This window comes from Cricetulus griseus, chromosome 3 (genome assembly GCF_003668045.3).
Source record: "Cricetulus griseus strain 17A/GY chromosome 3, alternate assembly CriGri-PICRH-1.0, whole genome shotgun sequence".
NCBI lineage: Eukaryota > Metazoa > Chordata > Mammalia > Rodentia > Cricetidae > Cricetulus > Cricetulus griseus.
In genome coordinates, this window is record NC_048596.1 from 1,848,082 (window position 1) to 1,860,897 (window position 12,816).

The 12,816-nt window shown below is 53.7% G+C and overlaps 1 protein-coding gene across 2 annotated transcripts; it reads right to left on the bottom strand.

Annotated features, from left to right (window-relative positions):
* Positions 1 to 333: 333 nt before the first annotated feature.
* Emx2 (empty spiracles homeobox 2) lies at positions 334 to 5,066 on the bottom strand. 2 transcript variants are annotated; one of them, XM_027406863.2, is made up of 3 exons: positions 4,658 to 5,066; positions 2,501 to 2,685; positions 334 to 501 (listed from the first exon to the last, which is right to left on the bottom strand). In XM_027406863.2, exons 1-3 carry the CDS (start codon positions 5,064 to 5,066, stop codon positions 334 to 336), a joined length of 762 nt encoding a protein of 253 aa, XP_027262664.1. The 2 variants fall into 2 exon arrangements, with proteins under 2 accessions (XP_027262664.1, XP_027262665.1); XM_027406864.2 differs by lacking the exon at positions 2,501 to 2,685 and having other exon boundaries at positions 398 to 501.
* Between the last annotated feature and the right edge of the window lie 7,750 nt (positions 5,067 to 12,816).

Sequence of the window (12,816 nt, forward strand, 5' to 3'; positions counted from 1 at the left end):
TCTCTCATTCTTTCTTCCCCCTTTCTCTCTTTCCCTCCCAGTCTCTGTCTCTCTCACTCACTCAGCTGCCTCTTTAGACGAGGGTTGCATGTTGATGAAGGGGCCTCCGTCCGTCTGTCCTCTGCCATCTCCTGTGCGCAGTGCCTGGTCCAGTGCCCTCGCTGTCCAAAGTCTGCTGAGAGCCACTGCTCTGACTCCCCCTCTCTCCCTTTCTTGGTGAATGTGTGTGCAGTTTGGTTTTGTTTTGCAGGGTTTTTTTTTTCCTTCTTCCCCTCCTCTCCCTGTCTCTTTTGCTCCATGCTGTCCATTTCTGTGGGATTAGGTTTGTACTTTTTAATCGTCCGAGGTCACGTCTATTTCCTCCGGACTCGCCTGCTTGGTGGCGATTCTCCACCGATTAATGTGGTGTGTCCCTTTTTTCTTCTGTTGAGAATCTGAGCCTTCTTCCTCTAGCTTCTGCCTTTTGAATTTCGTCCTCCGGTTCTGAAACCATACTTTTACCTGTGGGGAGAGGCAAGCGGGCATCGTTAGATGCAGCACGGTGCCTCCCTATCAAACGCCAGAGGCCTGACCTCAGCCCCCCAGACACATACCCCAAGGGCTGACCACTCCATGGTCTCCCCTCTAAGACCAGAGAGTCCAGGTGAGAAGCCTAGTCACTTTTCCTTCTAAAACCTACCAATGAGCCTTTCCCAAAGGGCCACGGTACCCTCATTGGAGCCGTTTCTCCCACATATATCCCCACCGAGAGCAAAGGCTTTTTTGCAAAGCATGCAAAACTTTGTAAAAGTAATTAAGTAAGGAAAAATATAAAGAAAAAAAAAAGCATGTTTCTTGCTTGCTCAGCCAGTGAGTGAAGACCTTAGTCTCTGCCGAGCCCAATGTGCTTTCTATTTTCTGCCAGTCTGAAGTTGCCTAAATATAGCGCCTCCTCTGCCAGGCCAAGGCCCTGAGTAGAGAATGGAAGTTTGCCTGTTCTCCGGCCTTGCTAGGGAACACTGGCAGGTGAGCAGGACTAGAGATGGCCCAAAGGAAGCCAAGTGGACAGCGACTTTACAGGCCTCACTCAGGGCCTGGGCAAAGTGAAGCCTTCAGGGAGACTGTGACTTAGGAAGGAAATAAAAGAAACTGAACTGGGTGGGGGGTGGGGGAGAGAGCCTCTTTCCTCCTCTCCTGTCCAGTCCCTAGGACTGTGGCTTCGGCCTCAGCCACGTCTCTTACCTCTGGAGAGGGTCTGGTAGCCTTCCCCAGAGCTTGCATCTAGGAGTCTAGCGAACTATGAGGTTGAAGTCAGCTGCCATCAGCGGCTGCCTGGGGAAGTTGGGTGGTGGGTCCTCCATTCAGGGGCACTGCCTAAGTTGGTCCAGCAGTGCCACACAGATGAGGAAGACAGTAGCGACTGCAGCCCATGTCCTGATCGCGGTGGCCAGTCAGAGCCCCTGGGCTCCTGAGATGCCACTCCACTCCCACCTTTCAGAGTGCCACAGGGTCCCGCTTGTTCTCCCCCAATGCTCCCGTCCCCCAAAGTGCCCCCATGAAAAAGCAGAGCGGGAACAAGGCTGAGTTTAATTTGCCTTGAGTTTGCTAATTAAGGGGGAGGACAGTTCAGCCCCCCACCCCCACCCCCTCGTTTGCCCAAAGCGCGCGTCGGTGTGCTCCGGGCTTGACACGCACACAAAGACTCCAGGCAGTGTGGGCAGCGAGGCGGACAAAGACCACCGCTGCCTCGGCTGTCCAGGAGAAATCAGCTGGGCCTTGCCTTGTGCCTGCCCCGTACAAACGCGCAAGGTCCTGTTGTTATTTTTCCCCCCGTGGAGGGGGAACTTTTTAAAAACAAAAACCTCAATTTGAGCTTCTCAGAAAAAGCAGTACAACTTACTCTGCCCCCAAACGTTTCTGTTTACTGGGCACTTTGACCCTGCCTCGCGTCTGGGAGTACGGTAGCTCCTACTGTAGACCGAAACCCCTTCCCCGCCTTGAGACTAACCCAAGCCAGGCTGCCAACACTTGCTGCTCAGGAAGGCCTTGTCCCCTAAGGCTAGCTCTCTGCGAACCGTCCAGTTTTCAAGATCTCCCAGCCTTCCTGGCCTCCGGCTTCTGACTCCCCGGCATTCCCTTAAGAATAATCGGGTGGACCCTTTAAGAATGCGTATCTACCCTCTCATTCCATCCCTACTGTCTCCAGCCAGGAGCACCAGTCACCAGAACACCCTGCTGCAATTAGCCACTTCTCGGACCCCAGTTGAGTCTCCGTGTTTCTCACCAAAAGCACAGAGGTGGCATGGCTTGGAGTTGCCGGGGCCTGAGCAGCGGAGCAGAAGAAGGAGCTCATCCCTGTAGCTCATACTGCCCTAACAACGTCGCCGAGCACCTGAAAAGTTACTGTCCCGGAGCTCTGGCGTGGAAATAAACTCCACGAGCCCTCTGGGAGCTCGGCCTGGTGCTGGGCGCTGGCAGCCTAGGTCCGGATGGGTTGCCCTAGCTGCCAGGCCACACTCACCTGAGTTTCCGTAAGGCTGAGGCTGTGCGCCAGCTGCTTCCTTTCCGCTCCAACCACGTAATGATTCTTCTCAAAGGCGTGCTCCAGCCTTAAAAGCTGGGACGGCGAGAAGGCGGTTCGGATCCGCTTTGGCTTTCGGGCCAGAGCGTTGTGCAAAAGGAAACTCTCGGGACTCGTGTCATTCCCTGCAGGGGGCACAGCAGAAGTACCATTAGGGGGCCTCCCAGGCCAGAGTAGTAGGTTTCTCTGGAGCCGGGCTGGCCTAGCATAACTCCCCGCATCTCTGCCTAGTACGCTGCGCCAGATCCGCCACCAGGCCGGGGGCTCTCCCTAGGCTTTTGAAAAGGACGCTGGTTGAGCCGTCCGACCCTTGCCCCCGGGGCTCCAACCTGGGCGGTACCCAACTATCAGTAGTCTCTGAGGGGCCAGTCCTCAGGCTCCAGACCTCCGCGGGCTCCGCAACTGCCCTGGCACCGCAGGCCTGGATACTTCCATGACGGGTGTCGGGAGCAGAAGTCAGGACGACAGAGCAGGGTCTGGGATATTTGTGTCCATCATCCAAGAATAAGAATAGGTTGCCTAGTTTCTAGCCTACTTAAAATTTCAACTTAAGCTTGGGAAAAACAGGGGGACTCTACCCATAGTTTTCTTGCGGATTTATTCAAGAATTTTTGTCTTGCTATTTCGCTGGGAAATTTCAGAAGGCAGTCGGAGTCGTTGCAGCCGGGCCGAGACAGGAGTTTCTAAGGCAACTGCCTCCAGAGTACTCGGTTCTGGGGGTCCCGAGTGACAGAAAGCTAGGAGAGGAGAGTGGAGGGACAGGAGCCTCGGGGTGACCGAATTGCGAGTACTCGCCTCCGCCGCGATGGTCCCCGGTCACATCACGAAGATCTGGGCTTCTCCTGATGTGGTGGGGCGACTAAGAACGTGGCTAGCAGAGAATGGGGAAACTGGGCTCTAAACTTTGAAAGCAAGGCTGGGTATTTCGGCTTCTCGTATTTTTTTTAAAGTAAATTTTTTCACCAAAAAACAAAAAAGCAAACAATGAAAAATACAGCCAGTAGTCCCAGCGGGATTGGAGGAAAATTCAACCCTGTACTAAGGGAGAAAGGTGTATTACTTTGGTTTGGGTTTTTTTTTGTTTGGGGTTTTATAATATATATATATATATATATATATATATATATATATATATATGCGAGATGGCATCTACCGGATTCTAGACTCTGACAGGAATGCAAAGTGTTATTGAATGGGCAAGACTCTTGGTATCGATCCTGAAGGCGGGTCGTTTAGGGACCCCAGTCGGCAAACTAAATACTCAAACCCTTTTCCTAAAGTTTTGCCTTCCCTACCAACCTCTACCCAGAAGAAAAAAAATTAATAAATCGGAAAAAAAATGAAGACACCCAAACAGATCTTCCCTTGTCGGGCCTTCTTTAGATTAGGTTTTCCCTTTTCTTTTTCTTAATTTCTTTCTTTCAAAAGAAAAACAAAATCAACCGAACAGAAACCAGACGGAACCTGCCTTCCCGCCGCTGCATTTAGCGGGTGCCCCCATTAAACAGGTCGAGGGGAGAGCCATTGGAGCTGCGGAGGTTTCTCCTTGCTCTGTTCCGCCCCTCCCTGGGCCTCCAGAGCTGGAGGAAGAAAACACTCTGCTCTGAGGTTTCGAAAAGGGTTTGAAGACCTAAAAGTCTCTGATCTGGACTGGAGCGTGGAGTGAATGTAGGAGCGCTGTTCAACAGTCCAGTGAATCTGGCCATGTGGCGGGGTCTGAATCCCTGAGATACGGTAGACCGGCTGGGAACACACGGTCCAGGGGACCAGAATTCTGGGGACCTCGTGGGCTCAGGGCTTCTTGACAGTGGACTTCGCCGCTTGTCCCAGCCAGCCCGACCCCGGCGCATACCACCGGACACCTCGTTCGCGCCCCTTTCCAAAAGGTTAAGGGGTGGACAAGTCAATAACCCGAACGAACCTCGGCTTCAGAAATTGGGGGCCTACGGCACGCAGACCCCTCACTGCCTGGTTTCAGAACCGAGCACACGTGCTGACCTCCGCCCAGGCCTCGAGGAGCGCCCACCCGGAGCAGGCCCGGCACGCTGAAGGAGGCAACCAGAGCGGCGCGCTTCAGTTCCGCGACGTGGCACGTACCTTGGAAGCGATGACCCAGATATCGGTAGCGGTGGATGAGCCAGGGATAGAAGGTGGATGGGTCCCGCTGCTGCGAGGCGAAGAGGGGGTGTGGCGAGTGCGAGGAGGGCAAGGGGTGGGCGGCCAGGGCGTGCGGCGGCGGCACCGGGTGCACCGGCACGGCGGGGTTGGGCGGGTGCGAGACCGCCTCGGCGAACACCAAGTCCGGGTTGGAGTAGACGCCCCTGCCCGCGGCGGCGGCAGCGGCGGCCGAATGGAAGCCGTTGAGGAACGGATTTATTGGGCTGGAGTTCGCGTAGCTGAGCGCCGCGGGACGGATGGGATCCTCGGAGCGCGAGGCGGGCAGGGGACTGTCCTTGGCCACCAGCGACTCGATGGTGAAGCAGCGCTTGGGCGCCGGCTGAAACATGCTGCTGCGCCGAGGAGCGGGCGCCCTGGGCTCCCTGCTCCCGGCGACCGCAGCGCGCTGCCTTCGCCGCCCGCTGCCCGCGGCGAGGACCGGCCGACGAGAATTCGGGACTCGTTTGTTTGGGGTGGGGGTGGGGGCGAGGGGAAGGAAGGGAAAGGAAGGAAGAAAGAAAGAAAGAAAGAAAGGGAAGGAAAAAGGAAAGGAGGGGGAGGGGAGGAGAGGCAAAAGCCGAAGATCCCGAGAATCTTGCACCAAAGGAGCCCAACCTGGAGAGAGGGGGGAAAATCCTTCCAGAAGAATTTGCAGGCGTGGATTGGGGTAATATTTTTTGAGCGAGATGGCGTGGGGGGGGATTGGAGTTAGAGGCAGGGAAGGGGGGTTTTCGGGGGGAGGGAGGCAAAAAAAAAGTTTTCTCTCCTTTGCAAAAGGCGGGCAGGGCGCCCTAAGTCCAAGGACAATCCATGGAAGTGTTCGCTTCTTCACTAGTAGTGCAAACGATTTGTTAGTTCATGAGCCTAATTAGTGCGGGGATCACATAAACAGCTTCCTCCGAAGCCTGGTAAATGGCTTGATGATTGGTCGCTATTACTCGCCCTGAGGTGGAAGGGGGGAGACTCTTTAAAGTGCGTCAGAGGGAGGCGAGCGCCTGGGAACCCGGAGGCCTGGATCCCGGCCCAGAGTGGAACGGAGTCGGCGCCGCTGCCCCGACTGTGCCTCCAGCCGCCCGCTCCGCCGCCGACCTCTCGGTGCCTTCGCCCGTCGCTCCGGGCTAGCTCCTCGCTCCCTCGGCGCCCGCTGCGGCTTCTCTCCTCCTCTTTCGCCTCCTCCGCTTCCCTCTTCTCCTCCTCTTCCTCGTTCTTCTCCTCCTCCTCTTCCTCCTCCTCTTTCCCCACCTCCTCCCCCTCAGCCACCGCCTCCTACTGTACCAACACCACTCCCTCCGGGGCACCCGGGTCCCTGCAGAGTCTTCGGCCCTCGCTGCCTCTGCAGCGGACCCCTGGATCCTAAGCCTGCCGCGCGGGAGCTCCTAGGGCTGAAGCACCGACGGACGCACAGATTTCTTCACCCCTGAGGTCCGCTGTGGCTGTCCGCTGCCGCCCGGCGTCCGGGTCACTGAGATGGTTTCGGCGGGGTCCGGCGAGGGTAAGCGGGCGGGGACTGGTTCCGGGCGAGGGCTAACCCGCTTCACTCATACCAATCCCCACCCCCAGAAAACTCCCGAGGTTTCCTAGGCGCGCGAGGAGGGGGGTCCTCCCACCCTTCCAACCAAGCGTAGCTTCGAGGTTCCAGGGTCCATGCGTTTGCAGTCTTTGACCCGGCTGGTTCGTTTGCAAGTGGAAACCTGAGAAGCTAGCTGTGCCCGCCCGCGCGGTTGCGGTGGGTTTCCAAAGCTCTCACCCTAGAGTGTCTGCTTTTCCTGTCCGGAGGGCGCTCACCTCCTTCCCCCAAACAGTTCGCGCTGGGATGTGTGGGGATATTTGAGAAAGGAGTCTTGAGTCCTAGGTCAGAAGCTGAAGTGGAGTTTGTGTCGGCGTTGACTTTGTTACCATTATTGTTACTATTACTGTACCTATTTTTATTCTGACATCTGTGGTCCCGGGGCTGGGTTGTTCTGCAAATCCAGGTTTCCCAACTAGGCGCTCAGGATAGCGTCTCCAGTCCTAGGCCCTGTCCGCATTTTCGAGCTCGCCTTCGGTTTTGGGATGATTTTAGGGCCGACTTCTCCCGTCCCCATTGGCTCACGCTGTGACATAATTATGATCACATCCCCCAGCCTGCTGGCGCTGCTCTCTGTTTATTGGTGGTTAAAGATCTATTATCTATTCATCAGCCGCCTCCCCCACCCACCCTCCCTTTGCCAATTACATTCTTCTAAAGTGAAGTACCAGCAGGTATTTTGCACGTTTACAATTAATGATAAAAATTTTTTCCTGGCGTCCTTTAAATCTATTACTCCCAGGTCGAAGCCATTTATCTTAAGAGGGATAAAATGTCTGTGTTTGGTGACTCGGTTGCCTGAGACCCAGGAGAAGTAGATCTGCAGAAGAGAGACGCGAAGTCCTCTAGAGGGAGTGTGAAAGCCATCTGATTCCACCAAGGGTCTGAGCCTTAGGACGCTCCAGGAAGTCCGGCAATAATGGGTTCCTTGCCAGCCCTCCGTTTGTTTGTTCCCCCTGGTTTTCATCTGCTGTTGTTTAGGTTGTGTGTGTTTCTTGTATAGTGTTCCTCGGAGGAAGCAGAAACTCAGGACCCTTAGGTAGAATGGGAGTTCAGAAAAGACTTTCTGGTGTTGTTGAGGCTCCAGACGGATTAATATGGAGAGACCACAGGAGCTATTTCTGCTAACCCTTCACTTTGAATCTCCCTCCCCCCCCCCCCCCCGCCCAGTATTCGAGCATGTGCAAACACACGCTCACAGTTAACCCAGCAGACAGGCACAAGCCTCAGCTTTTCTCTCACAACGGCATAAATCTGCACTTTCCTTGGACTTCAGACCTTAAACCACACCAGTCCTTTGGCCCTGAACCATTTTCACCTTCTCTTCTAGATGGCCTTGCTTCTTTGTCCCCTTATTTTGTCATTAGATCCATCACTATGAAAAGGGTGTGCATTTGAAGGCTACACTCTCCTCAGGCCCAAACCACTTCTCAAATATAGCTGAGAAATCTCTCCCTGGTCTTCTCTGGGCTGTGAAAACAGAGGCCTCTTGGAGCTCAGGCCTCTGAAGTCCGAAGCCCAGTGAGGGCAGAAGTCTTGGCCTGTGTGTATGTATCCAAGCAAGCTTTAGAGGACCTAGGGGTCAACCTGGGGCTTCTGCAGCTAAAAACAAACACTCCAGTTTGTCATACCACAGATCCTCTGTAGCAGGGGCAAGAAGGTGGGACTCGGCCTTCAGAATGGGCCTGAAACTCTGTGACTCCAAATTAGAACCACTAAAAGCTTCACCCAGGCTGTGGAACCAAACGTGGTACCCCCAACCCAGGTAGCATTCATGAACTTGGCCGAGGTATTGACTCTGAGGGCCTGTCTGGGGGATTTGATTGAGACCCCGTTGTGTGGGTTTGAAATGTTTGGCCCTGAGTGCTTCAGGTGCAGTTGCTGCTTGTTAATGCTTCCACTCCTTGTGCCAGGGGAAATGTCCGAAGGGAATGAGCTCCTAGCTCCAGACAAGGGCCCCCAGTCTCTTGCCTGAGGCAGGGACATTTCACCAATTTCTTGGTATCCACTAGCCTCTTGCAAACTGCTTCTACTAGGACTGCCCACCGGAGGTGGGCTCTGGGTGGCCTGCAGGTGGCTGCCGCTCATGAGCAGCAGGTTTGGTCTCTGAATTTTGATGGAAACCAGAGCATTCAGTACCTCCGCCTCAAGCACCGGAACCTTAGGGGACTCTTTGCCACCCCCACCCCACCTCCACTAAAGAAGAAAAGCGGGTTTCCGGTGAGTCGGGCAGGGTGCAGAAGCCCTAGAAGCCCGGTAATGTATGCTAATACATGCCTGCAGCCCGAGGTGCCCGGGAAGGATCTGGCCTCCCAGATGTGTGGAGGAGTTAACTAAAGAGTAACTCATTAACCACACTGGCCAGCAGAGGCGCACCAAGGCTCTGGGCTTCAAGTCCAACTTGGACCCAGAGCTCATTGATTGGAGACACTCCTGGCTTCTGGCCTCCTCAGAGAATTCCCAGATTCTTTGTTCTTTAAGGACCCGAGAAGGGGCTGTTTGGTTAAGTACCCCCACACAGACAGGCAATCCTAAGTCACTGAGGGTTGAACATCATAGATGTTGCAGAGGACATGTGATCAAGATCATATATGTGTCTTACTGAACAACCTGGGTCAACTCCTTAACCTCCCCTGACCTCAGTTTGATATGTGTAAAATACAGCTCTTGTGTCTAGGAAGCAGACCGTAGTTTCTGGGTGGCAGTAGGATCACAATGTTCTTTATCAGAGTAAAGAACAACCCGTTTCCAAAATGTACAGTACAAAGTGTGATTTTTTTTCCATTTGTTATTATACCTAATAAAACTTCTTGCCTTTGCCCTCATAGCTTCACTGTGTGACCATGGGCAAGCTACCTACCTTCTTTGCCTCTTTTTTTCTCTTCCTCCAAATGGGGATAAATAATAGTGCGGTAGCATTTAGTTTTATTGCAAGAGATGAGCAAAGCAAACTGTTAGGACAGCATCTAGCACATAATCAACATTAAAAAGAGCCAGCTCCTTTCATGGATGTCACTGTCATATTCTGACCCCAGCCAGGGCTTTGCAGACTGAACAATAAAGTTGTACAAAGGTATCCACACTAACCTCACTCCTGCATCCCACTCAAAGGCCATTAACTTCCCTCGGGAGGTGCTGGGGTGAGACAGCCTGGATTCTTGACTCTCTAGAAGTATCAAAAGGCAGAGATTTCTGGAGATCTGTGATAACCATGTGCTAGTGGAGAAGCAGAGCCCTCACCTCTGACTGCGTGGGTGCTAGGTCCCAGAGGTAACATCGTGTAGTTCTAGAGGGTAGGGCGCCTGGGTGGCTAGCTGTGTGGTTATCACAAAAGGCGGAATAGGCATCTTACAGGTCTACAGGTCATTGGGTAAGTGAACTTGACTCACTTTCAGCATTATTTACCTTTTCCTAGTGTTAGGGTGGCGTTTGCATCCCGTAGTGCCCGCAGAGTGGTGAGCCCCACTGTTCACCAGTGGTTCCCAAGGTTGTGTAAGATGTCCTGTACTAGTAGAACCTACCTAGGGCTGGCTACAAAGTTTCTCCAGCTCTGTAACTGTGATCCCAGTCCCTTTGGTCTCTGAAAGCTAGGGCGACTGTGGGAAAATAAAAAGGAGAATTAAGACCTTAAAAACATTTTTTAAAATTATCACGGTAAATCCCTTTCTGGCATCCTCCCCAGAGTTCTCTAGCGGAGCCGGCAAGGCGGACCGTGGCCTCGATCCGCGTGTGCGCAGCGGCGCCTAGTGGCAAGTGATGAGTAAGAGCGCGACACCCCTGGAGTTTGCTGAAAGTGCCAGGCCAGGGTTGCAGCCCACTGCCACCAATCACGATCTAAACCAGAGGAAGACCGATGAGGAGGCTCTTGGCTACTGAAAAGGGAGGGTAACTTGAGCTTACGTCCCACCTGCTTCTGTCATTGGCTTCAACTCAGCTCCAGAGTTAATCTCTGCTGTAATTTCCCCTTCTCTAGGAGCCAGGGTTTCCTGTAAAGTGAGCAGAGAGGAATGGATAGTTTCCACTTTTAACAAGGACTTGGTGACTAGTACCACTTAAGCCAGGGAGATAGCCAGTTACTGCGCAAAGGCGACCACAGCTCCATGCTTGAGGGCCCGGATACCATTGTCCAACCACTGTGGCTTACAGAATGGGCCTGTGGGTTCCTGAGTACAGTTAGTCTGGGGGTGCTAGGTGCAGCTCTCCTAGATGTGCGCCCCCTTGCGGCGGGTTGAAGACAGCCCGAGACCGGAGAGCGCTTGATTATCGTGCAGGTATTAAAAGTATCAATAACCACAACCCACAGGACATGACTAGCAATGGGGCTACGGTGACCCGTCCCTGCCACCAGACAAACAGGCACCTCATCATTCACGGAGCAACCGAGCTCCTCTCTTGGTGTGAAGCGGTAGAATCCACATAGACTCTGCTGGAAACCCAAATGGTATGGAGAGGGCCTTTGATGCATTGACAATGAGAGCCTGAGAGTTTCTGGGTCTCTGGAGACTATCCTAAACAAAACAAAACAAAACAAAACAAAACAAAACAAAACAACGTTTCCATCCAGAACTCCACTCTACTCCAGAAGACACACCAGGATCTTCAGGCTTTAGTGCCATCACTGAAACCCGTCAGTCCTCAGCACACACAGCTCTGCTGATTTATTACTGAAAGCAAAGAAATAATCAAGAGAGGAGGGGTGTCACCGTTTCTTTCTCCATCAGCTGCTTTCAAATGAGAGATTAAGGCAAGGAAAACAGACGTTCTCACACACAAGGCCGCCGGACCCAGGGAACATGGACAGGCTTGCCCAGGTGACTGCCCAGAAAGACATGAAACAGCTCTGTCTCCAGGTACCCCTGGGTGATAAGAGTGTGGCATTCCCCAGGAACCCCAAAGCTGCTCCTCTAAGGCACATGTAGGTCCAGGGTGTGTGTATGAGCCTTCAGGCACCTTCCTTGCCTCTCTGGCAGCTTTGTTCTAGGTTGCTTTTGAGCTCTCCTGGAAAGCAGGGGAGAATGCCAGAAACACTCTGGCTTTAAGCATGCCCTCTCACTTCAGTATGGTGAATGATAAGATGTCTGTTTTCTAGGTGAGAAACCTGGAAACTCTCAGGCTCTCATTGGCAATGCATCCAGGGTTAGAGAGTTGTTCACTGTTCCATCTTGCCAACTCCTAACTAGATACTTTGGTTAGTCCTCAAGGAACTCTAAGCAACCTAGTCACCCCCAACCCAGCCTCCAGAGCATAGGCACCCAGCCAACTTGAAAGGTCAGCAGAGTCCCCACCCTCAGATGGGTCACCTAAACTGACCCGAGCCACAAGACCTATCCATGCTGTCTTGAGACTTTGTAACCCTCGCCCTCGACTGCTTGCCCTGGCCCACCCCCTGTCCTGAAAACCACAATGTTAGCAATGCCTAGGAGTTAGGAGTCAAGGAGGTGGGTAGGGGCCTCTGCGTATCTGTGGGTGAAAGAGCAGCCCTGGTGCCTTTGTCTTCCCCGGTTGGGGATTCAAAAGGTGTCTTGAAACCTCTTCTAGTGACCACAGAACATCGCCAGCACTAAGCATGAGGCAAAAAGGAAAGTGGCTGGGGCTTTCTTAGCGCTTTAGTTCTGCCTACCTACCCATGGTGGAGATCCCTGTGATGCCCGAAACATTTCCCCTCCACCATCTACCCTTTGCCAACAGCCCTAGACTTTGAAACGGGTAGCCTTATGGGTTCTTTTTAGGTCCCATGACTCTGGCTCTGGTGCCCAAGCTGCCCATGCCCCAGGACACACAACAGTCAGGGGTCCCTGGCACATACAAGTTGAACTCGCTAGATCTGGCTTTCCCGTTTGCATCACCCTGTTGGAGCGCAGAGAAGCGTCGTGTGGCTCTCTTTCCACCCGGCCCCGGTCTTCACAACCAGCCTCTGGCAGTTAGAGGAGAGGCCGCCAGGGAATGGGGGTTCTGAGGGGCCTCCGGGGGTGCAGCCTGGGCCTCAGTGAACACACACCCCTGTCTCCCAGCGCCAAAGAGGGCCCCGACCGCCAAAGCCCTCCGCTTAGCTGGGCTGCCAGCGACTCGCCCGGGGCTGCTCAACAAAGGGTGGCATCGCAGCGGTGCGAGCAGGGACCGCATTGGTTCAATATTAGCTTTTCATTCCAGTCTATTGTGCCCATCTGAGATAATATTGACTCTGAGGTGAGAGCTACAGACTACAGGGCTTGTCTAATACTACGCCCGCCGCAGGGTGCTCGAAGAGAAGCAGCTACCAAGAGTTAAAGTGATTGCAAATAAACGCTCCTAGCTCTCGCTGCTGCGCTGTCTGCAGCGCGTTCCGGCCTCGGATGGCGGACTAGCCCCGCGGCAGCTCTAGGCCTGCCGGCTGGCTTTCCCTTCGAAAACAGAAAAGCGCTTTTGCTTAAGGCACACACCCAGCTTTCAACTCATGTCGACGTTCCAGACCCTGGTGACTTCAGAGAAAAGTAATCCCCAGTGTTTCAGGTTGCAAGCCCCATCCGACTTTATTTCCTCCTTTCGAATGGAG

Excerpts from the sequence above, each read along its gene's own strand:
- Emx2 (XM_027406863.2), bottom strand. The coding sequence starts at position 5,066 with ATGTTTCAGCCGGCGCCCAAGCGCTGCTTCACCATCGAGTCGCTGGTG. Across the intron at positions 2,686-4,657 it reads TCTGGGTCATCGCTTCCAAG|GGAATGACACGAGTCCCGAG; the intron begins GTACGTGCCACG and ends TGCCCCCTGCAG. Across the intron at positions 502-2,500 it reads TCAGCCTTACGGAAACTCAG|GTAAAAGTATGGTTTCAGAA; the intron begins GTGAGTGTGGCC and ends CTCTCCCCACAG.